The 25459-nt window shown below is 47.1% G+C and overlaps 1 protein-coding gene across 1 annotated transcript; it reads left to right on the forward strand.

The window, feature by feature from the left end:
• Window positions 1-22: 22 nt before the first annotated feature.
• lonp2 (lon peptidase 2, peroxisomal) lies at window positions 23-24782 on the forward strand. Its single transcript, XM_064335472.1, has 15 exons — window positions 23-381; window positions 1743-2001; window positions 2382-2513; window positions 4048-4170; window positions 4504-4667; window positions 6079-6173; window positions 8678-8936; window positions 11710-11851; window positions 14652-14802; window positions 15137-15263; window positions 15546-15694; window positions 18820-18953; window positions 21781-21988; window positions 22404-22594; window positions 23405-24782. Exons 1-15 carry the CDS (start codon window positions 149-151, stop codon window positions 23633-23635), a joined length of 2598 nt encoding a protein of 865 aa, XP_064191542.1. The 5' UTR covers window positions 23-148; the 3' UTR covers window positions 23636-24782.
• Window positions 24783-25459: the final 677 nt, after the last annotated feature.

Here is a 25459-nt window from a genome sequence, read left to right on the forward strand (position 1 = left end):
TAGTGGTGTGCGCAGAAAAGGATATTTGTCTCTTACAGGGATCCGTACTTTGCACTTATTTTGCTCATCAGCTGCTTGACTGAGATGAAATAGTCGTACACTTCATTGCTTACAAAACTTGTGGAAAAGGCTCTTTAAAACGCCGACCATGACATCCAACAGCGGTATTCGAATCCCGAGCCGACTGCCTCTGCTCTTAACCCACGAAGGCGTGCTTTTACCGGGGTCCACGATGCGGATTAGTGTAGACACAGCGAGGAACATGCAGTTGGTTAAGAGCAGGCTTCTGAAGGGGACCTCGCTTAAAAGCACCATCATCGGGGTGATCCCCAACACTCGAGACCCCGAGCACGACACCGATGATCTCCCAACGCTGCACAGGTCGTTAGCAACTTACGTATTCTCGTCAACCTCCACCCATGAAGCTGTCGCTGTCATTTTTTATAATGATACCCAGCAATCAAGTTCATTAACCGGTGTGATGTAACACATTAACACTATAATAATGTTATTCATTTGTAAGATAAGTAATTTGCTGATTATTGAGTAAAATGCTTCATAAACAATTAACTTTTTAGGTACCTAAGATTAATATTGTAGACCTACGTTGGCTTCTTGCTTAGCTTTCACGAGTTTAGCATGATGCTAGCTTGCTAGCTAATTTGCCTAGCTTTGTAGAGAGCTAATCATACTGATGACTAATTTGATAGCTCAAATGAAGTAAAAACCATCTGAATTTGAATTGGAATACAAACTGTATGTCACATTATTAGTACTACGCAATGCTGAAATTTCCATTGCTTTCTGGAAAGATCGTTGGGGCCAGGCGGACTTTACCCTTGTGTGTTATGCCAGAGTCCATATTTGAAGTTGTTGCAGAATAACCGTTTTGCAGTGCGGACCCGTATTAATCTTCAGTCTTCCATAGTCACAGGGCGCATGAACATTTTCACATTGTTTCCCGAGCTTTTTCTTGTGTTGTTTGATTCAACAAACGGCACAGTAGCCTACCTGTGTGTCCGTGCGTTCTGTGCCTCCCACACTGCATCTTTTATTATATTTTCACCACACGATAGGATAGCCTAGTATTCATTCGTTTAGTAAAGAAATCAAAACAAAATACATCTGTATGTAGCCTACTACATGCCATGTGCAATCCTGAGATGGCACCAAGGCAACACATCAAAGTAAATACGCCAACTATAAAACAGTGCTTCACAATCTAAAGAAAAGCAAGGTAAAACAGAAAAGTTTAGCTTGTATATAGTTAGTGTGTTTACTTTGAGTCGTTGCCTTGTTGCAGTCTGCAATGTTCTAAGGACTAGAGTTCTGTGAACTGGTAGAGCACATGGGGGTCCATACAGATGTTTTTTTCTTCTTTAAATAAATGATTACTATCCTAATGTGTGGCACATCGTGATTGATAGTGCTGCTTGTGTTCAAAATGTCTTGGTTTGTAGTCTTGTTATCTCTGTCATCAGTCCTGGGGGGCAGAGTTGGGGGGACAGGTTGTCTTGATTTGTTTTAGGTTGTGCCTTGTGAGGACCATTAATATATGGATTCAAATCATAATTAACTGACGTACCAGGTGGGCGAATATAATATGAATATAATAAGTGATAGAAATGCGAGCGTGGCCTGCTCACACTGCGCGGAGTAGAAGTCTGCGTTGAAGCCTCGTGTAAATCGGTCACGTTGTGGCGCGGTGTTCGTTTTAATCCTCCTTCGCGCTGTTTCGCTAGGATCGGCACGGCCGGGCTAGCGGTGCAGGTTGTGGGCAGCAACTGGCCGAAGCCTCACTACACGCTGCTGATCACGGGGGTGTGTCGCTTCCGCGTGGCGCAGCTGCTGAAGGAGCGCCCCTTCCCCGTGGGCGAGGTCGTGCAGCTGGACAAACTGGAGCAGTACGCCAGCGCAGACGCTGCAGACGCAGTCGACGCAGCCAGCGCAGACGGGGAGCTCGGGGAACTGTCGCAGAGGTTCTACCAGGTGGCAGTGCAGGTGCGTGTGCACGTGTGTGTCTGGGGTGGAGACCAGTCATAAGTTATCAAAGTTATCAACTGAACAACTTTTCCAGTGGGGATCAGAATATAAAGTCATCACTGGAGAAGTGATTGGAGTGTGATTTGTTTCTTTGGAGACCTTAACTCAGGGTGCTGAACTGTACTTCTTTCTGCACTGAGAAACCAGCGTAGGCCCCGGTTTCAAACCCACCGCAGGCTAACCCCTTTACATGTGTGTGTTGTATGTGCATCGAGTTTGTCACCAATACCTCACTCTTACTGTGTAGCAGTGCAGTATAGCCCTATAAGCATTCAGTCTGCATCGCTCTGTGACATGCTCTCTCTCCCTCTTCCTTCCTGTCTCTTTCCCTTTGCCAGCTGCTGAGTATGTTGGACATGTCTGTCCCTGTTGTTGCTAAGTTACGGCGGCTGCTGGACAGTCTCCCCAGAGAGACTCTGCCAGATGTCCTGGCTGCCATGATCCGCACGTCCAACCAGGAGAAACTGGAGGTACAGTACTGAGCGTGTGTGTGTGTGCGTGCGTGCATGTGTGTGTGTATGTGAGGATTTTTGATTGCATGTGTGCAGAAGAAGCTGTTAAAAACAGCATGATCAGATTTAGTCAGTTTAGGTCTTTACATTGTGTGAGTGTATGTGTGTGTGTATGCGTGCGAGCGAGAGTGAGTGTGACTGTGCGCGTGATTGTGTGTTTGTGTTACAGGTATGTTGGTATATGGAGTCGGCTTGTGTGAGTGATTGTGCACATGATTGTGCATTTGTGTTACAGGCATGTTGATACTGTATGTTGTATTTGTGTGTATGTGAGTGAATGCTTGTGTGTGAGCGAGAGATTGTGCACGTGATTGTGTACTTCTGTTGCAGGTATATTGGTATCTGAAGAAAAACATTTTTTCAACGTACAAAAATGGCAAGTTACTCACACATACAAAGCACTGATATCAAAATTAGGCCAAATTATGGAAACCAATATTAACAATATCTAGCAAGAATTACAGGTAACATAGCTAGATAGCTAGTTATTTTGTTTTTTGATCCTTAACTAGCATCAAAAAGCTAGCCTCGACCTCAAATGATTGTGTAAGTATTCGTTTCTGCATATGATGATGTAGTATGTTTCACAAGTGAAATCTGATTATTTACATGTTACACTCTAGATGAATGAGTCAACTAAAACGTAGTTCAATCTGAAATCTATTGGGGTAGGTTTGCATCTCTGCCTGTATCTAGGAAACACCAAACACCATGAATCCTGACCTTTTTTTTTTCTTTTTTTTTTACCAGTATCACACAATGTATGTATTACTGCGGCCTGGAGCTGCTCCAAATGGGAGTACCCTGCCTCCAAAGGGGCATGGCCTAGGGTTGTGGTTCGGAATAGGATTAGGGGTACACTAAGCTCTGCCCGTTTGGAGCTCAGCCACACCCCTTTAGAGCTAGACCAATTCCCTTTGGAGCTTCTCCTGGCGCCAGTGATGCCCTTCTCACGTTACATTCTGATGATTTCATTGTGGAGGAGAGCTGACGTTATGTAACCACCCAGCTGTCAGAAGCAAGTCACTGTGACACTCTGGTTTTAAAGGCTATTTTTATTTGCTAAATTTTTCTACTAGAGGAAAAAATAGCACAACGCAATCGCAGCACTTGGAGTGACGAATGCATTCGGGAGGTGCTAGGCCTCGATAGCTCGTCGCTGGGTTCCCCGCTGATACCGAATTTGTGGTTGTGAGTTGGCGAACCTGTAAGTGATTGTGTATTTTTTACATTTAATTTGGTACAGTTTGTTGTATTTGTTTGCGTGAGTGAATGTGTGTGTGTTTGAGTGATTGTGTATTTGTGTTACAGGTAAGTTGGTGCAGTTTGTTGAATGTGTGTGTGTGAGTGAGTGTGTGTGTGTTTGAGTGATTGTGTATTTGTTTTACAGGTAAGTTGGTACAGTTTGTTGAATTTGTGTGTGTGAGTGAGTGTGTGTGTGTGTGTGTGAGTGATTGTGTAATTGTGTTACAGCTGTGTTTTTTGTTTCCAGGTTTTGGATGCAGTGAGCCTTGAGGAACGTTTTAAGAAGACTCTGCCGCTGCTGACGAGACAGATCGAGGGCCTCAAACTGCTCCAGAAGACCAGGAAACCCAGACCGGACGATGATAAGAAGGTACAGCTCTCCCTGTGACCTCTGACCCTATCTGTCTGTGTGATAGGGAAACATGTTGCAAACAGGTGGAAACAGTTTTGAGTGAACTGCCCATTCAGATGTTCATGATATGGGGAAATTATAACAGGTATTGAATTCACTCTCTTTGTCCTGCCACATCTGAGCACTTAAGTGTCTCTATATTTACTAAAGCACTTGTCAGAAATATCTAAAATTTCTCATTTTCTCTTTCTGCTCCTCTCTACTCTCCATCTGCTCCTCTTTCCCTCTCTCAATCCCTTTCTCTTCTCCCTCTTGCTTCTGTACTTTTACTTTGTGCCCTCTGTCCTCCAGGTGCTGGCAGTGCGGAGGGGCGGGGTGTTTCCAGGGCGACAGTTCTCCCTGGAGGAGGACGGTGAGGAAGACGAAGGTGACGACATAGCCTTGCTGGAGAAGAAGGTCAGAGGGGCCAATATGCCAGAGCCGGCCCTGCGCGTGTGCCTCAAGGAGCTCAAACGGTACCCCCCCATCCCCCCGTCCACGCATCCATCTGTGTGTGTCTGACGATGGGACGTCCCGTCTGTCCACACTGTGTTTCTGCCTGCTTTTTTTTTTTTTTTTACAAACATTTAAATAGTATGTTCTTCTAGTTCTCTTCCATTTTATCACTCCCCTGTTGTGTTGATAAGAGCTGTCCTGTTATTGTAGAATGTATTCTATTCTACTATTTATTTGACAGCCCAAGTTTCCTCTGACCTGGCATATTGCTGTGCTTTTGACACTTTCCATACCCAGGGACACGGGTGCCAAATGCACATCAGTGTTCACTCCCCGTTTGCCTCTATCTGTTAATATCCTGAAAAACACACTAGCAAATAACTACAACTACCAGAATTCTCAGTGGGTTACCTGTATACCGGGTCCGTTTGGTTGCGCTATTTGTGCATGTATCTGTGTGTATATGTACATGTGTAGTGATGTGCTCCCTTTCTTGCTCTTTCTCATTAGCTGCTTTCATACATGCTTCTTAAATGTTCCAGCAATTTTCCATGTTGGCCTCATGTGTGGCCAGAGTCAGTTTTCTGGGTTAGAAACTAGTAAGATTTATGGAAATCTTTCACCAAGGATCTAGTGTGAACAAAAGCAGCAACATTTCTGGATAAGACTTGCACAATGTTTGGATAATCTTTTACAAGACCTTTTGTTTCTGGCACAATTTCTTGAAACCTTTACTGAATCTGTCCTATCAAAAACTCTTGCACAAACGAGGCATTGCATGTAGAAGATATTGGAGCTGCATTGTGTGATTCTGTGAGGGAAATGTGAACATTTATTTTGAGAATGGAATAAACAGTGTTGCTATCCTTGCTTCATATGGCTTTGATAATTGTTAGAACACCATTAAAATAGCCACAAATGGCTTGTGTGCTGTGCAATAGCCTACTTCTCCCTGGTAAATATCTTTTTCAGGCTCTTCCAGTGTAAGTTGCTGCTTTCTCCGATGTGGCAAGGTGGCTAGTGCCACATATCAGTGGCTGATTTAGCTAGCTATTTAACTTGGCTAACAGAATTTTAATTGCATTTTACCGAGAACCACTCTGTGTTCAAGTATTGATTTTTAGCTGATAAACCATGCTTCCTTTGTTTATCTAGTGGTAGCTACTTTATTTGGAATCATATAACGGAGTTATATTGACTAAAGATGTTACCATACATCATCTTAAAACTATCAGTTTTCAACTATGTTGCGTTAGTAGGTTTTACATCGCTGCTAAATCTGTTGGCAATCTGACTGTTTTAAAGACATGGTAATGTAACGTTAATATTTGTCCTGCATTGCTTCCGAGGGTAGGCAAAACCTATCTGGAACAGTCATGTCATGTGTGGAAAATGTGTGAAAGGGGCTTTTCTGTCTGTCTGTTTGTGCAGATTGAAGAAGATGCCCCAGTCAATGCCAGAGTACGCCCTCACCCGAAACTACGTGGAGCTGATGGTGGAACTTCCGTGGAGCAAGTCTACAACAGGTAACACATCTGTTTGCACACACACGCACGCTTGTGCACTCACACACCCATTAAACTGCACATGTATATGCGTGGGGGGGGGGGGGGAGGGGCATTTTCATATTTTTTTCCCTGCGCAAATCATTTCTAGATCCATCTCTGCCTGATAGAGGTATAATTGGTCATTCATTCCTTCCAGGAAAAGGCCTATAGATACATTTAAATATATATTTAAAGAGATATTTCTTTTATTTTGTTTGTTCATGGTGTCTTGCACCTGTTTGCAAGTCATAATGACATTACAGCTTGTTGCCACCAGGGGGAGCACTACACTGCATTTTTCTTTTTGGCCCAGTACCAAGGTGGTAATGTACCACAGGCCTAGAAAGAAAGGGTGGAGTTACTGCTTTAATGTGAAATCCAAGTCCTCTATGAGATTTGCGGTGGTCCACTACTCTACTCCACCCATGTACACAGACACACCCACACAAACACACACCATACACACACACACACACACACACACACTCACATACACTCAAACGCTCTCAGAAATGTACCTGTTTGGTGTTGGGAGCAGCTTAGCTCCTGTAGTAGTCCAGGTGCTGGCAATCCAAACAGATAACACCTCTGACTCTTTAAAGCAGGGAACAGCTGATGGCAGATGAGGCGGAGATGTTTTGGGCGTGGAGACTGAACTCTTTCCTGCTACCCAGTTACACTTCTGTCTGGAGTGACTAGAGGAAGACCTGCATTTAAAAATGTTTTATTTTACAACATATAAGTGAGACTGCCTAAACCACAGTAGGCTCCCAATGAAAAACAAAACATAAAATGATAATAAAGAAACGTATTAAGAATGTTGTAACTTTAACTCTATATACTCAGGGGGAAAAAAAGTAAAAAATAAATAAATGTATCAGTTAAAGTAAAAAATGGGGGGGAAGGTGGTGGGTTGAGTTACTACATGATCGGTTATGTACCTGATGTGTTATGTCCAAGGTGTGTGGGTGCATCCGTGTTTGCGAGTGTGTATGTATGTACGTCAGCATCTGCACGTGTGTAGGTGTATTTGTGTGTGCTTGTAGCGTGAGTTCCGTGGCAAATTGAAGCCCTGCGCTTTTACCCGACACAACACTTTCCCTCAGAAAGAGTTATAGAGCATCTAAATCTCTTGTGTTTGGTTTTATTGTGTAGATTCTTATTTTTATTGCCCGGCATGAGGCTGGGAGGACGTTTTTTCGAAAAATTTTAAGGCATTTAGGCAGGGGGAGGAGGAGTGGCTGTTCTGGGTGTAATACACAGCTCAAAACAGGACAAAACAGGGGCACGGCGTTTGTTCACGGTCCGGGTGGAGGGCGAAGTGGAGAGGAGAACAACAGCAGTGTTTACGGGGGGTGTGGAGACGCCTTCACCTGCGATGACGCTGGCGGTGTGTGTGTGTGTGTGTTCCGTTTTATCTGCTGTTCGAATCGGGCATCTCTCTTCCAAAAGATCCTGTCTGTGTGCGTGCGTGCATGCGTGGGTGCGTGTGCGTGTGCTTGGGTGTGTGCGCACGTGCGTGCGTGTGTGTGGGCGTGCGTGTGTGCACGTGTGCAGGTATGCGTGCGTGTGTGTGTGTGCGCGTGCGTGTGCATGCGTGTGAGCATTGTGTATGCTCCCCTGTCGTGTTTTCTCAGAAAAGACGGTTTGTGTTTTTGTAGCGTCTGTGCTGATGAAGCCGTCGGGCGCGTGTGCTGCAGCCCTTGCGCCCGCGCCTCATTTACCCCCGCGCTCTTATCTGCACTGTTTGTGTTCATGCCCTCGTGCGTACGTGCGCACCAAGCACTGCCCCGCCGTGGGTCTTTCGCACTGAAAGTGCTAGCGCAGCGCAGCCACAGCTCGCTCTGCATCGTTTCAAGTGGGCAGAGGCACACCAACTACGATACGCCACAGTCCAAATCGTTCGGGGCATGATCGTTGTTTTTGCATCGTTAGCCCGAATGGGGATAGAGGACGTGATCGGCCATGCGCGTAACTTGCACCCAGCTGTCTGCTAGGACGTTATCTGGAACGTTTTTTCCGTGTGAAACTCAACAGCGAAAGTTTCTCACGAGCGACTGCGCTCTTTGAACTTGTCCTTGTGGAAAGTTCTCTTTGTGAAACCGGCAGTGGAGTTCTTGTACGGACGTTGGAACACGGTGCTACACTACGGCACATTGTTCACTGTTCACGTCCTTATGAGGGATGGTGTGCGTAGCATGCGGCTCTGAAGGGAAATGAAACACAAATCCAGTACACTGTGGGCTTGGTGTCCATTCCTTTACTGTTTGGTCTGTTCAGTGATTATATTCAATGAATTGATTAAAAAACCTCATTGAATATCTGAATGTGGGCATTTGGTGAGGTCATTTCCAGAACTGAGTGAAATTGAAGTACTCCAGCCCTTGGAGTGGTGTAAATCTTTCAGGTTAAGCATGCGGATTTTGGGATTTGAACCCATGACCCGCTGGTTGTTGGGTTTCTGACCTCTGCCCGGCCCCCAGACTGCCTGGACATCCGCGCGGCTCGCGTGCTGCTGGACAGCGACCACTACGCCATGGAGAAGCTGAAGCGGCGGGTCCTGGAGTACCTGGCGGTGCGCCAGCTGAAGAGGGCGCTCAAGGGCCCCATCCTGTGCTTCGTGGGCCCGCCCGGCGTGGGCAAGACCAGCGTGGGCCGCTCCATCGCCCGGACCCTGGGCCGCGAGTTCCACCGCATCGCGCTGGGCGGGGTCTGCGACCAGTCCGACATCCGGGGCCACAGGTATGGAGTCTGTGTGTGTGTGTGTGTGTCTGTGTGTGTGTGTGTCTGTCTGTCTGAGTCTGTGTCCGTATGTATGTGTCTGTGTGTGTGTGTGTGTGTGTCCGTATGTATGTGTCTGTCTGAGTCTGTGTCCGTGTGTATGTGTCTTTGTGTGTGTGTGTGTCTGAGTCTGTGTCCGTATGTATGTGTCTGTGTGTGTGTGTGTCTGTTTCTGTCTGTGTGTGTGTCTGAGTTTGTGTGTGTGTCTGTCTGTCTGAGTCTGTGTCTGTGTGTCTACGTCAGTGTCACAGGTACATTTATCAGAGACTGAAAAGTTCTGCACATTTCCGTGGATTCCCGTGTGCTAGAGCTCTCCGTCTGGCTTCATTATGTGCAATCTTACTTCCTCCTTTCCTTTCCTGTTTTTTATTTTTGGCTCCGGGCATCAATGTGCCCTCAAAATTTCACAACCTGCACACACTGAGTGATTATTGAATAACCATTACTGGCTTGGCAGTTGTGCAAATGGGCCTTTTGTTTATGGTGCGTATTTGCGAGCACTGGTGAGATTTGAGACATCAAAATCCCACTGAAGTCTTTCCACCCCCGGGTTTACACTACGTTTACTCATTTAGTAAGTGCTCTTAATCAGAGAGACTTAACACTGCCCACATGTTGTATGCGTTCAGTTGGTTTAGTTATTTTACTGAAGCTGTTGAGGTTGAGTGCCTTTTTTGGGTGTGTCCCAGCTGGGAATCAAACTGGGTCTAACTTACGCACAGTCCCCTTAGTAGGGGTCAACAGGCTCTGCTCTGGAGGACTTTTGTGTGATTTTTTTTATTTCCAATCAATTTCATGATTAATTAAGATTGTTGAAAATGTATTTAAGTCGCATAACATTCAGTTTAAGCAGATTTTTAGCACTGTGCAAGTTCGGGTCATTACAGTTTCCTTTGAACTCATCGTTTTCCCAAATGGTTTAGTTTCAGGACACAAGGTTGCCACACAGTCAGCCTGAATGTGCCATTAAGGGTCTAAATCCTGCTTCATTAAACCTTGCTAATTAAAAGTGATTAAGAGCTTGTTGCACTTCAGTAAAAACGAAAACTGGCTTACGCGAGGGCTCTCCAGCACAAAGTATTGGAGCACCTGTCCTAGCAATTATACTGGACTGCCACCCTGTTGGGGGGGTGGGAGGGTGGGGTTAGAGCCGCTGAATCACCAAAGTGCGGAAGGTGCGCACACGCACACACACACACACCGTAGGATGGGGGTGGAGTTTGGGAAGCAGGATGTGGGTCTAATACTCGCTCTGGTGTGGGATGTGAGTGGGCGGGGTTTAATTGCTTTGAGCCTATCAGAAAGCCAGGAGGCAGATATGGTGCGGTTAGACCTTAATCTGAGGATTAGCCTGGCAGAGAGGGGTGTTGTAATTACTCCTACAATCTGCTTTCCTGTGTCTGTCTCACTACCTGTGTGTGTGTGGTCACGCGCATGTTTGTGTGTATGTATGTGTGCGTGTGGAGGATGTGTAGGTGAGAGAACCTCTCATTAGCTCCTCTCCAATCCCTGTGTGGGGAGAGGGGATGGGTGGGGGGGGGGGGATACAGTAGCGGGGGTGTATATAATCACTGAAATATTATGAGAGAAGTATAAGAGAGAAAAAAAAAGAACAACCATCAGTCATTACCCATGATGTAATTTTTGTTACTTTTGTGATCTCACATTGCCTGTGGATTGGGTGGGGGGTGGGGGGTGAGGAGCGATGGCTACTTCATGAGCAGGTTTGGGCAGGTTGAGCCCACCCCCCTGCTCTGTGGCCCATCTTGCGTGTTCCACCTATCTGTCTGCTGTGCTTCTGTGTGTGCGAAACATTCCTGATTGCATTTGTGAATTTACATGCGCATGTATCTACATGTTAATGTGTATATGATATCTGTTTGTGAGTGCATGTGTGGGAGGTCTGAGTGTGTGTGTGTGTGTGTGTGTGTGTGTCTGTGTGCGTGAGATAGGGAGTGGGACTCAGTCTTTCACTGAGTGATGTTCACCTTTCCCTCTAATTATGGAGGGACTCTTTGTTTTTCCACTGCGCTGTGTAGGATGGCGTTTTATATTGGCACAGTTACTGCTCGCCCTGCGCTGATTCATACAGGAGTCCTAGTTTAACCAACCTTTCCTCCTCCTCTGCACTCTTCTCTCTGTCTCTGTTTCTTTCTGTTTTTCACCAAACCCGTCTGCCTCTTTCTGTAACCTGCTCTATGATGTGTTCCTTCATCTTCTCTCCTCCCTCTACCTGCCCCACATCTTGTCCTTTTTATTTTCTCTTTTCTCTCTCTCCTCGCTCTCTTCCTTTTTCCTCATTTCTTCCTCTCTCTGCTTTTTCTGCCATCCGTCCTCAATGCCCTTATTCCCTCTCTCCTCTCGGTTCTCTTGTTCTTTCCGTTCTCTTTTCCTTTCTTTCGCATTCTGTGCATTCTGTGCTCTCTGCTCATTTTTCCCACTCAATCTGTGCTCTGTCTCTCTCCTCATTCTTTGCACTCTTTCCCTCTCTCTCCTCATTCTCTCCTCTCTTTCCCTCTCTCTCCTCATTCTCTGCTCTCTCCCAACTCTGCTCTCTCTCTCTTGCTCTCTCTCTCCTCATTCTCTGTCTCTCTCTCTCTCTCTCTCTCTCTCTCTCTCTCTCTCTCTCTGTCCTCTCTCTTCTCTCTGTCTCTCTCTCTCTCTCTCTCTCTCTCTCTCTCTCTCTCTCTCTCTCTCTCTCTCTCTCTCTCTCTCTCTCTCTCTCTCTCTCCAGGCGTACCTATGTGGGGAGCATGCCCGGCCGCATCATTAACGGGCTGAAGACGGTGGGCGTGAACAACCCCGTGTTTCTGCTCGATGAGGTAGACAAACTGGGAAAGAGTCTGCAGGGAGACCCTGCCGCCGCCCTGCTGGAGGTGAGGGGAACTTCAGGGGGGATGGAAACCACCAGCAAAAGTGATTTGAACTGAATTCAGACAGCGGGGCCCCTCCCATCTCTGTCAAAAATGTTGGGACAGTAAGGAAAAATGATCTGGTTGCTGTTGCAAAAGCGAAGGATGGAAAAATGGAAGCCTGACAGAAAGATGTCCCCTGGGGAGGGGCGGGGCAGGACGGAGCGGGCAGGGCGGGGCTCTGAACTGTGTCATCCGGTCGTGTGCTAACCCCTCTGCCCCAGTTTTCGGCGGGCTTTCCCATAAGCGTCCCGTTTCCTGTAAGCCCCACGCAAAGGGGGGATTAGGGGTCCCGTAGAAGATTAAGGAGAGCAAGCAGATAAATGGCTGCGGAGGAGCCTGCTGCTGAGGTTCATTCAGGTTTATGTGGGCGTGGTCGGGTTGTGTATCGGGGGGCGGGTGGGGGGGGGGTGGGTGGAGGACAGGTTAGAGGTTGTGTGGTCCTACATCACTACAGTGATTGGAATGCTGATAAATCTCCCCCACAACCCCCACCCCCCCCCCCCACCCAGACGCATTTCGCCACATCCCAGTCCTTCAGCTCAGATACCACACACGCAGGCACGCACGCGCACGCACAAACACAAACACACACATCACTGCCCTTGTGTTTATCAGCACACCTGCACACTTCACTTACTTCTAGGTTACTTTGCATATTTGTATTGTTTATTTTCTCTTTGACATCCTGAAATATTATGAATCATATAATGGATATAGATCTGGTTAAATTAGAGTGTATTTCATATGTCATCTGTAATAACTGTATTGTCTGTTACGCCATATATTATTTCCTTTTTATTTGTACACTGAAACTCAAAAAACAGTTGAAATATACAATTGCACGTACACACACACACACACACAAATACTGAAACAGCAGCACACACACAGTGGCAAGCACACACACGCATATGCAAACCCTTGCATGCACAGAAACGAAAGTGGACGCGCTGTCACGCAGACACGAATGCAGACAAATAAAAACACGCTGACGCAAATGCGTATGCAAACGCGCATGCCTGCAGTCGCATGAAAGCATGCTTGTGTGATCTTGGTCTCTCTCAGACAGATAGGGGCGCATGCACCCACCACGCAAAGCCACAGCTGTGTAATCTCACGCGTAGTGTCTCAAAAACAGGCACACTCTCACGCACTCGCTCTCTACCTTACACACACACACACACACACACACACACACACACACGCTCTCACACTCGCTCTCTATCTTACACACACACACACACACTCGCTCTCTATCTTACACACACACACACATACACACACTCTCACACACTCGCTCTCTCTTACACACACACACACACACACACACACTCGCTCTCTACCTTACACACACACACACACACACACGCACTCTCACTCACACACACACACACTCGCTCTCTATCTTACACACGCACACACACGCACTCTCACTCACACACACACACACTCGCTCTCTATCTTACACACACACACACTCGCTCTCTATCTTACACACACACACTCGCTCTCACACACTCGCTCTCTATCTTACACACATACACACACACACACACACACATGCACACACATACACACACACTCGCTCTCTCTTACACACATACACACACACACACACACACATCACATACATACACACACACTCGCTCTCTCTTACACACACACACACACACACACACACACTCATACACTCACTCTATCTTACACACACACACACACACACACACACACTCATACACTCACTCTATCTTACACGCACAAACACACACACATGCACACACATACACACACACTCGCTCTCTCTTACACACACACACACACACACACACACACTCATACACTCACTCTATCTTACACACACACACACACACACACACACACTCATACACTCACTCTATCTTACACACACACACACACACACACACACACTCATACACTCACTCTATCTTACACGCACAAACACACACACTTGACGGGTTTGTGTTGTTTGGCATTTCTTCGCTGTAATCCTCTTATCGGTTGGTGCGTGTGGTTTAGTCATGACGTTGTCTGAGAGAATCTTGTCTGTAGATCTGTGGAGGTGCATTGTGCTCTCTGTTCTGGTTCTGCCCTCCTTTCTTTTTCTCTCCCTCTCTCTTCTCTGATTCCTGCCCCTGCAATTTCTCTCTCCACCCCTCCTCTTTTTCTCCCTGTTCAATTTCTCTTTGCCATTGTATCTTTTGGCTCTTCCTTTTTTCTCCCTCTGCTTTTTCTCTCTTTATCACTCTTTTTTTACTCTTGCAGTGAACCACCCTTCTTCACAAGCTCAGACAGTTAGGAGTTTCCATGGTTCCATGTGTTGGAGTTCAGACAAACACTTCCTGTGTTCCCACCAACTTTGGAGAGAGTTTCAGGGAGAAAGCTTCCTTCCAATTTTGGGAGGGGGAGAGGAAGGAAGGAAGGAATGGGAGGAGAAGAGTAGGGAAGTGAGGTTTTGCAGTAGAGCCCACTTTCTCCCTCGCACATCTATATTTGTTTTCTTTTTCGGTGCTATAAAATTGGTTTTCAGCCTTGTTTTCATTGTAGAGTCAACCATTTACTGCTCTTCGTTTTCCAGTATTACTCTGTGACACTACTTTAAAAAACACTTCCTTTTAAATGGAAGGTGATCCATATGTCTGTTGGTAGAGGCATTTTGTGTAACTGTGTGTTTGTGTGTGTGGGCATTTTGCACAAAAAGCCAGGCTCTTTCTTATCTTGGCCGTGTCTGTGTTTGCTCCAGGTTCTGGACCCGGAGCAGAACCACAGCTTCACTGATCATTACCTCAATGTGGCCTTTGACCTTTCTCAAGTGCTGTTCATTGCCACGGCGAACACCACGGCAACCATACCCCCTGCCCTGCTGGACAGAATGGAGGTGCTGCAGGTGCCAGGTCAGGGGTCAAGGGTCAGATGTCATGGGCACAGGCTGTGTCTAAGCAGTGTAATTGAGTTTGTGCCAAGCTATAGATTGAGCAGTAATTCATTTCCATGTGAATTTCCATTTGAATAACATGAGTTAAAAAGCTATATATAGCAATCAAGTGGTAACTGAACCTTAGGATCTATATACTGTACCATTTTATATATGTACATACGTCTGTGTGCGCATACACATGTGTATGTGTATAATTCTATCTGTCTTTTGTGTGTGTCTATTGTATGCGTGATATGTATGTGAATTTGTGTTGAATGTGTGTGTGTGTGTGTGTGTGTACTGTACTGTAGGGTACACTCAGGAGGAGAAGGTGGAGATTGCTCATCGTCACTTGATACCCCACCAGCTGGAGCAGCATGGGCTGACCCCCCAACAGCTGCAGATACCCCAGGACACCACGAAGGACATCATCAGCAGGTACCCCCTCACTCAGATCACATACGGTACCCACACATATGTATATATGTTTATATAACATAACATAATGATGAAAACAGGCCATTCAACACAACAATGCTTGCTCAGCTGAATCTACTTATCAATTACAGTTGGTTAATTGGTTGAGGGGGCAATCACTTTTTCCAAATGGGTGATATGGATGTTTGATAAAGTTTTTCATTAAATAGTTGAAATAATTTTTTGAATGTGTTTACTCCCTTTGTCTGATATTTCTGTCTGTGCGGGTGTTTGCCCACCCAGGTACACCCGAGAGGCAGGCGTGCGCTCGCTGGAGAGGAAGTTCGGGGCGATCTGTCGGGCGGTGGCTGTCAAAGTGGCGGAGGGGCACAAGGCGGCCAAGCCTGACCCCCCGCTTCCGGACTCCTCCCACGCCGGGGGCGAGGTCGGAGGTGAGACGCAGCTTGGGCCTGGGCGGAGTGGTTTTTGACGGCCAGTCAGTTGAAATTTGATTTTAAAAACATGGGCAGTTCAGTACATTCAACATTCGGAATGGTGATGGCCTTGGGTGAAGTTGAACTGCAGCCAATGCTATACTTAGAATCCCTGCACTAACAGGTGTCCCTTAAGTGCATGGTGCCACACAGTGACCTAAGCAGGAAAACCAGTCCTGAGTCCTCCACAGACATAGAGTTTCATAGTGCTAGCTTCAAAAACATAGAGTTTCATGGCTCTAGATTGTACATGGCAAAAAGAACAAGTGTACTGCAGGTCAGGAGCGAAGTCTTTGAAAGGGTAGACTGAAGCAGGGGGCAAGGTCTCATGCATGCTAAACCAGAAGGCCACTGTCAATCTTGGGTCTGCGTGTGTCCTGCTGTGGCTTTGTCAGGACAAGCGATCGATGAATAAATGACGTTTCTCTTGGATTTTAACCAGCAGTCACTCTGAAAGCCAGTCCTGTGCCCTGGTCCTAGTCCCGTTAGACTGTGGTGTGAAAACACACAGAAGACGAGGCCTTAGTTTGTATAGATGCTCAGAAATGGGGGTCAAAACTAATACTTTGTGGAGCTGGCTGATAGTGGAGCAGGTCCTGCCACTATAAGAGCTGTTCACTAGCATGCACGCGCATAGACATGGAAAAAATCCAGGTTCAGAAACTAGAGGTCCTCCCCAGTATTTTGTTAATTTGCTAATTTGCTAATTTGCACAATTCTTCAGCCAGGAGGTGGGAGTAATTAGTGAAATCAGCTGGCTGAAGAATTCATGGGTGAAAATAACACATTGTAGGGCTTTTACTTTCTGACCCCTAGACTTTCCACGTCTGTCTGAACACACGCGCACACACACACACACACACACACATACATACACACACGCTCACACACACATACACGCACACACACACATGCACACACTCACGAATAAACACAGCCTTTTCTGCTGGCCGAACGCTCACCCGTCAGGCATACCAGCCTCCCTCTTGACTGCATTCCGTCACCACACACAGGGCACACCAGAGGAGCGCCACCCTCCCCACCCATAACCCCCCCCCCCCCCCCCCCCGTTCCCCCCCCCAGCTGCTGTGGCACTGAGCGGTTGTGTAACAGGAACGGGAGGAATAATGCTGCCAGTCTGCATGACCGTCTGGGGGAGGGGAGGGGAGGGGAGGGGAGGGGTCGTGTATGGTGCAGCTACGGTGGTAGACCCGAGGTCATGTGACTCCTCCCACCCACCTGCTTTTACTCTGTGCACCAACTAGAGGGAGGGAGGGGGGGTAACTTAACCCTTCCGTGCTCTGCGCGGACGGCGCTCTGTTGCCAGGTAACGGTGACATTATTGGGAATGCAGCACAAAGCAGGGGGTGGGGGGTGTGGGAGGGGGATGTTTGTGCATGTGTGTGTGCGTGTGCGTGTGGGGGTTTAACTCTCAGCTGCAGTAGTCATGTGACAGCTGTCACACGTGCAGCCTTTCCTTCACACTTTTCCCTCCCGATCCTTTCTTTTCTTCCTTCATTTATCTCTCCTACCCGGACCTCTGACTTTCTTTCCTGCTTGGCCTGTCTTTTTTTCCCTCCTTCTCATTTCTTTCCTCCATTCCTCCTCCTTTCTCTCATTGGCTTTTCTCTCTGCCTCCCTCGCTCTTTTTCTCTCTTCTCTCTCTCGTTCTGTAGCGGTGGGTGAGGAGAGGGGTCTGAAGTTTTGGCCGGGCCTGCGTTGCGGAATTTCGGATGGTTTTTAATAAGAATGTCGGTCGGAGCAGGAAAGCCACCCTCTCCTTGTCCAAATTCCTCTGTGTTAGGAACACACAGTCTGAAGGCTGGGCTTCCTGCTGGACCCGGGTGTCCATATTATCAATGCAGCGTTTAGCTCATAAACTGGACAAAGGCTACAGTTCTGTCCGGGAGGAATCTAACTGAGATAACTGCCAAATAAAGCCCGGCAGCTGCAATGCAAAGGAAATAAAATGTTTCATTTTTTTTATTCTCTCCCTCCCTCTGTCTCACTTTCTCTTTGTCCCTTTTCTCTGTAGCCTTTTCTGTCTCCCCCGTTCTCCATCTCTGTCTTTCTGTCTCTCCCTCTGTCGTTTTCTTTCTCCCTGCCTGACCCTCCCCTCCCTCTGACTCTCTCTCTCTCTTTCTCTCTCTCTCTGCTCCCTCCCTCCCCCGCCTTCTTGCCCTGAGTTTTGGTGCTGAGCGTGAATGCTCCCTCTGTTGCGGTTGAGCACCCCCCCCCCCCCCCCCCCCCCGCGCACGCGTGATTGGCAGTCGGGGTCACGTGACCCGCGGGCAGCCACTGGCACGTGGGGAAAAGAGGCCGTGGGGCATCTTTCTCACAAAACCAGCCTGGGGCGTTCAGAGAGGCAGGTGTCCTCCCGCCTTACCCCCACCCCGAATTTGCACCCGCAATGCCAAGGGGAGCGATGATCATCAGGCAGGTGTTGGGGGGGGAGACCGCACCCCCCCCCGTACAGATGAGTCCCCTGTGTCCCTGTCAGCCATCTGTGGGGTTTTCGTTTATGTGAGGAAGACCAGCAGCTGGGCTCTTCCACTCCTCTCCACCCCCTGTACCCCCTTCTCTCCCTTCATCTCCCCTTCCTCCCCCTGCCCCCATTTTGACTGCTACTTTCAGGGCTTAGACTGTCATGACATCACAATGTACTGTATTACCACAGCAGGGTTTTATGCATGAAATGCATGATACTGTAACAGCTGTTGCATGTAGCAAAATGATACGTAAGCATGCTCTCTCTCTCTATTTCTTTCTCTCTCTCTCACCCCATATATGACTGTCTCTGTCTGTCCATCTCTCTCTATTCACTTGCATTCTCTGTTATTGACATGACAAGTTGGCGTACTGTTGGTAGAACAAAAAAAGGAAAACTTGCACAGTCAACAGAGTGGGGTATTAACAAAAAAAGGAAGATAAAAATAATTATTTGGTATAACAACGAGGATCATGAATCCAGCAAAGCACTGATATATTTGCTTGCTCACTCCCTCCAACTCTGACATTATCTCTGTCTGTCTTTCGGTCTGTGTCTGTCTGTCTGTCTGTCTCTCTGTGTGTCTGCTCTCCAGCCCAGGAGCAAGAGGGCAGGGGGCAGGAGACTCTGGGGGACCCGGGTGACTTGGCCCTGCCCCCTGAGATGCCCATCGTGCTGGACTGCCACGCCCTCAAGGACATCCTGGGCCCGCCCCTCTACGAGATGGAGGTGAGCTGTCGGTGGGGCAGGGTTCTCTCTAGAACAGTCATGCCTCCACCCCTCCATCTCCTTTATGCAGATTGAAGAAATGTGGGTGGGTCCAATGTGGCTTTGAATACAACTGAGGCCACCCTCTACCTCATTCTACCTGCCTGCATTTACATTGAAGCTGAATTCAAGTCTTGTGCAATGGTTGCCCATTTACTCCTGTGGTTAGTTACATATATGTAACTACAATATGACTACTATAATGGTCTTGGGAATAATTAATATATGAACTATTAATGAAGAGTAATTAATAGTGTAAACGTATTAACACTAGTTGTTGTCATTGAGTGTCTTCTTGTGTATGCAAGAAATGATGACTAGGGTCACATACTCAAGAAATGTTTCACTTTGGTGTTTAAATAATGAAATAATTGGACAACTTAAGGCGGATAATTGGTTGGAACTAAAACCAGCTTAACCTGCCACCCCAGGCCATGATTCTCATTTGATGATGCATTGAATTTTGTTTGAAATAAAAAGGAATTTCCTCTGAACCATCTGATTGGAACCTATCCTAAACGGGCGAGAGAATCAAGCACACACTCATTCCCCTCGTTCCCCCGTTCAGCTCTTTGTTTTTCCTGCCTTCTCCCTTCTTCTTTCCCTCGTCCTCTCTCGCTTCCAAACTTTCTCTCGCTCCTTCCCTCTCCTCTCACTCTCTCTCTCTCCTCCAAGCGTGGGGAGGTGCTCTACGGATGAGGGGGGGGGGCTCTGCGTTTCTTGGCAACCCTCGGCTCTGTCCCCCCCTCTAGTTCCCCTTTAGACCTGAGCGCTCTCTCTGTCTCTCTCTGACTGGCGTGCTGCGGCAGCAGCAGCGCCGCGCCGCCGTGCTAATCGGCTGTAGCGGAGCGCGACGCTCTTGAGCGTGCAGCGAGCCGCCGTGGAGCGCTCCGTCAGCGAAGGCACGTGAGGCTGATGTCACCAGGTGCGTTTCCCCCGCCGACATCATCGCCCGCGGCGCCGCCGGCTCTCGCGCGGGGGGAACGCGCTGGCGTGCAGCGAGAGGACGCGGGCGGGAAACGGCTCCAGCCCAAAGCGGCTTCGCGCCCGCTCTCAGCGCAAAGGAAAACATGTCTCCTGCAGTTCAGTGGTTCTTTAGGGCTGTTTTAGCACAAAGCATTAACAGGGCTTGGAATACACCCCTCCCCTCCCCTCTCCTCTCCTATTCTCGCTCTCTCTCTCTCTCCCTCCCTGTCCCTCTCTCTCTCCCCCCCCTCCCTGTCCCCCTCTTCCTCCCTCCCTCCCTATCCCTCTCACTCTCTCTCTCTCTCCTTCTCCCTCTCTCACTCTCTCTCTCTCTCCCTCTCCCTCTCTCTCTCCTTCGCTCGTGCTTTTGGGCCAGCAGGATTATGCTGTATCATACCCAGGGTTCACAGCTGCATCGCTGGAGGGGCTGGGGTGTGTGTGCTGGTACTTGTTCCAGACAGTTATACTGATCTATTTTAAACTGCTACATACACCAACACCGTTTTACTCCTGTACCAGACCGCAGCAAAACATGAGCGGCCTACAGCAGCAGCAGCAGCTTAGGAATTTATCAAAATTAGCAGAGCAAATAAATGATTTGGGGCAAATTATATAATGAACAGCAGAAGATGATGATGATGATAATAATAATAGTAGTAATAATAATATAATAACTTATAATGTGCCCTTCATTTGTAGTCTTAAGTGTCTGCAATTAAAACACAAAAAGGTTTTTAAATAAATTGACATTTAAATGCATATTTCACTGAAGAACTGGAATTCTACAGTCCATCAGTTGAGTTGAAGTAGTTTGTTGTAGTGCTGTAAGAGAGGGAGAGCTGTGCATTTGTATGTGAGGGAAATGGAAAGAAGTGTGGATAGCGGAATGGTGTGAAGCTTGATTACTCCTTTAGAAGAGGTGTTTTTGGGATACACAATTTTATTTCCAAGACCAGGAACAGAAGGCAAAATGTATATTATGAATATGAGATTTCGTTTTTCTGTAGTAAATTATGTATTTACCTATAGGTACCTTTCCTTTTGTGTTAGCTACATGCAGTGTTTTGTTGTCATACTTACAGTACATAGTATATCTTGATATGGGAGTGTCTTATAAGCCTTCAAGGGCTGGCATCTGAAATGGTGCAAGATACTTAAACTCTGTCAATCAATCTAAAAATACAATGACAAATACAGGTAAGAGCTATCGATTAAGGGAGTGGCAAGCGGCGTCTCCTTACATTACATAACGCAGACGTCATTCCAGCCTTGGGGGATGGGGGGTCGGGGGGGGGGGGCTTCACAAGGGGTCTGGAATGTGTCTGATTCATCGCCTGAGGGGGGTGGGGTCAGGAAGGGGTGAGAATCAGGTGATCAGATGACACCCCAGCCTCTGGGGTGTTTGGGGGTGGGTTTCATACTGTTTTTGGGTGGGGCGGTGGGGGGGGGGGTTACACATTGTCCCACTATGTTTTTTGTCCCATTATTCAGGCTGAGACATGTGGATCTTCCCTTCCTCTTAGAGGGAGATTTATAATCCAATAATGCTCATTTCAAATTTGAATTTGAGTGAGACAGGCATTTGTGAGAGAATGAGATAGATAGTGAGAGTGAGAGAGTAGGAGAGGTAGTGAGAGTGTGTGAGAGAGAAACCCAGATATTCATTGATTGTAGATAGGAGGATTGCATGGTTTCTGTCTTTCATCACTGCAGTTTCCAAGGAGACTCTTAATCCCCACTTTGATTTTGTCTGCAGCTGTTCGCTTACCTCTCCTTGTAAGGGCATGATTGACAGGTGTCACTCAACCCCTCCTCCCCGTAGGTGTCTGAGCGTCTGACGCTGCCGGGCGTGGCCATTGGGCTGGCCTGGACGCCGCTGGGCGGGGAGATCATGTTCGTGGAGGCCAGTCGCATGGAGGGGGAGGGGCAGCTGACCCTGACCGGGCAGCTGGGTGATGTCATGAAGGAGTCTGCCCAATTGGCCATCAGCTGGTTGCGCAGCAACGCAAAGACATACCAGCTGACCAATCGTGAGTCACACCGACACGCGTGCTGATACATAAATAAACCTACCAACAGTTTAGTCGCTTGTGCACTTGTGCAGTTATACATAAATGAACCTACCAATTGACCAACTGTGAGTGTGAACACACATACACACACACACGCACATACACTTTGTATCTACTCAATGTCAGTGTTTAATGAATGCTTATTAATTTATACACACACTTGCACATATACCCACTCATACACACATTCATTTATTTACATACACACAAGTTCATAACACACACTTGTTCACAATACTTGCTCACATTCATAAACACACACAAAAATTCCATACAAACGCTCTTCAGGACCATGTAGGGAAACACTGAGGCCATATTTTGTTCAAATATGATTATTTGTCTGAGAGAGTTTTTGTGTGTGCGTATGATGCAGTAGCGGGTGGGGCAGACCCTCTGGAGGGGACGGACATTCACCTGCACTTCCCGGCGGGTGCAGTGACCAAGGACGGCCCCTCTGCTGGCGTCACCATGGTGACGTGCCTGGCCTCGCTGTTCAGTGGTCGCCTTGTGCGTTCTGATGTGGCCATGACTGGAGAGATCACACTGAGGGGCCTAGTGCTGCCGGTGAGTAAACCAAACACTAATCACACTGCTGGGATCAATACACTAAGCACTAAACACTAATCACACTGCTGGGATCTGTACACTAAGCACTAAACACTAATCACACTGAGGGGCCTAGTGCTGCCGGTGAGTAAACCAAACACTAATCACACTGCTGGGATCAGTACACTAAGCACTAAACACTAATCACACTGCTGGGATCTGTACACTAAGCACTAAACACTAATCACACTGAGGGGCCTAGTGCTGCCAGTGAGTAGACCAAACACTAATCACATTGCTGGGATCAGTACACTAAGCACAAAACACTAATCACACTGCTGGGATCTGTACACTAAGCACTAAACACTAATCACACTGAGGGGCCTAGTGCTGCCAGTGAGTAGACCAAACACTAATCACACTGCTGGGATCTGTACACTAAGCACTAAACACTAATCACACTGCTGGGATCTGTACACTAAGCACTAAACACTAATCACACTGAGGGGCCTAGTGCTGCCGGTGAGTAAACGCATGCTATGTGGTTATCATGGTGAACTGTCTCTTTAGGTGTGCAGTTATTCAGAAATGTGTGCATGTATTTACATTGAGTGCTTTTGTGTGTGTAAGACTGCTCTGCTCAACCCTGTTCCTGGAGAGTCCTGTTGGTTTTCACTCCAGCCCTAGCAAAGCACACCTCAGTCAACAGCCAGAGATCTCTTGGAGCTGCTAATTAGCAGAATGAACCTGCAGGACGGTAGATCTCCAGGAGCAGGGCTGGGCAGCCCTGGTGTAAGAGCATGAGCGGTGACTGGCTGCTGTCCCCAGGTGGGCGGGATCAAGGACAAGGTCCTGGCAGCTCACAGGGCGGGTCTGAAGCGCGTGGTCCTGCCCAAACGCAACGAGAAGGACCTGGAGGAGATCCCGCCTCACATCCGAGCCGAGCTGGACTTCGTCACGGCCAGCTCGCTGGACGAGGTGCTCAACGCCGCTTTCGACGGCGGCTTCCCCGCCACCCAGGAACCCTTCGCCCCTCCGCAGGTCGTCAGCAAACTCTGAGGGCACAGCCCTCTCCCCTCCTACCTACCCTCGGAAAACTCCTCCAACAGACATCCCCCTTCCTGTTCCTCTTATCAAGGGTGTGGTTTCTTCCTGATGAATCAGAAATACTGATTTTTCAGACCCTAAATGTCTGGAAGCGGAAGAGGTTTTGGATACGTCACAAGCACATACGTCAGGCTTTTGCACATCGACAGGATTTTCAGCAACAAACCCAACAAAAGTGCAATTTCAGGTCATTAAAATCTGTATTTCCTGAGTAAGCAGGAAAGTCACTTCCCTGCTAATATACTCTTAGGTAAAGAAACACTAGCTGAAAAGTGACCTTATATATAATGAGTAACTGTCGGGAGAATTTAATTTCTTTGTTTTTGTTTTGACTGCACTGAACGCATTACTTAACAGCCTTTTCCCCACTTAGATGATGTCACGCAATCTCCTTAATTTTGGGATTTGGGGATTCTAACCCTCCCACTAGGTAATTCATTGAAGGAATTATTTTGCCATAGTTGGGAGTGTGCTTTCAGTGTGTAATTGCTCAAAATGGCCACAGTTGTCTGTCTTATTTTGTTGAGATGTATGAGTTGTGTGGATCTGATCAGCAGTGGCCTAAGCTTTGTGTGCAGTTGACAACAACCTCACTGTTCATGCGTGTCCTGATTGGTTAAATCAGATTTGGACGGGGTCCATAACAGGGTCATTGCTATATTTTACCTTTTCTTTTTTTTTTTGAATTGTCCATGACACTGCTCGTTGGTACTGTCCTGTCATTGGTGAGCAGGCTCTTGACTGTGAGGACTAACCACATGTAGCCACGGATTAATAAATAGAATGGTCAACCAGCTGTATTCGTTGGGAGATTCACATACAAACAGATAATGGAAATGTTAATATATTTGTGTCCTTGTGAAGGTCATGGCTTAGCATTCAAGCAGTGAGAATGAATGAACTCATTAAATTGGAGCAGCTTGTGTAACCCTGTTCTAAAACCAGTTTCTCAAATCAGTGAGAAATTGAATTTAAGATTACACGTCCCTCAAAAGTGGTAAAAATATGGTAGAAATGTCTTTTGTTCCACTTCTGAAAAGGTTGCGTTGCGATGAAACTGTTTTACCATTTGATTAAACTAATTGGATTGCTGTCTTAAGTCTCTTTTACTTTGTATCTGCTAACTGATGGAAACTCTAAGCCTTACTGGTCTTACTTACATCGTATTACATCTTAAAGCAATTTTTACCTACTTATGATAAAATGACTATATTCTTGCACCTTGATTCAAACCATACAATTAGATGTGTGTACTTTGTATGACTGTGCTTACCAGCTGTCAGGGAAAATTAGTTACCTGCTTATGTAAATGTAAGCAGTCTATATTGTTAATGGCTTTCTGTAAATGTAAACTTGTGAGTGATGTTAATTTACCTTATGTGCTCAACTTAAATGGCCGTAGCAAACCTAAAAATTGGTCTTTTCAAAACCTACGCCATGGAGACATAGCTTCCAACTATACCATAATAATGTGGTGGTTTCTGTCAATATTCTTTATGATCACTATGACTATTTTATTTGATCTTCTGTTTAGTGGCTGAAGCGGAAAAGGGGTAGACTTGGTTAATATTTGTATGTGTTATCTCCCAGAAATAAACCAGCTGCACAAGAATTGGTGACAGTGAGCAGTCTTCCCTCTGTACTAAACTGATGTCCAATGACCCAGTGCAGTGATTGGGACACTGTGCTGTCGGAGGGGGTGTCTTTCGAATGAGACATTGAACTAAGGTCTTGACTCGCTGTGCTCATGTATTCCAGCACGTAGCTCTAGATTTG

This window comes from Anguilla rostrata, chromosome 5, assembly GCF_018555375.3.
Source record: "Anguilla rostrata isolate EN2019 chromosome 5, ASM1855537v3, whole genome shotgun sequence".
Lineage (NCBI taxonomy): Eukaryota > Metazoa > Chordata > Actinopteri > Anguilliformes > Anguillidae > Anguilla > Anguilla rostrata.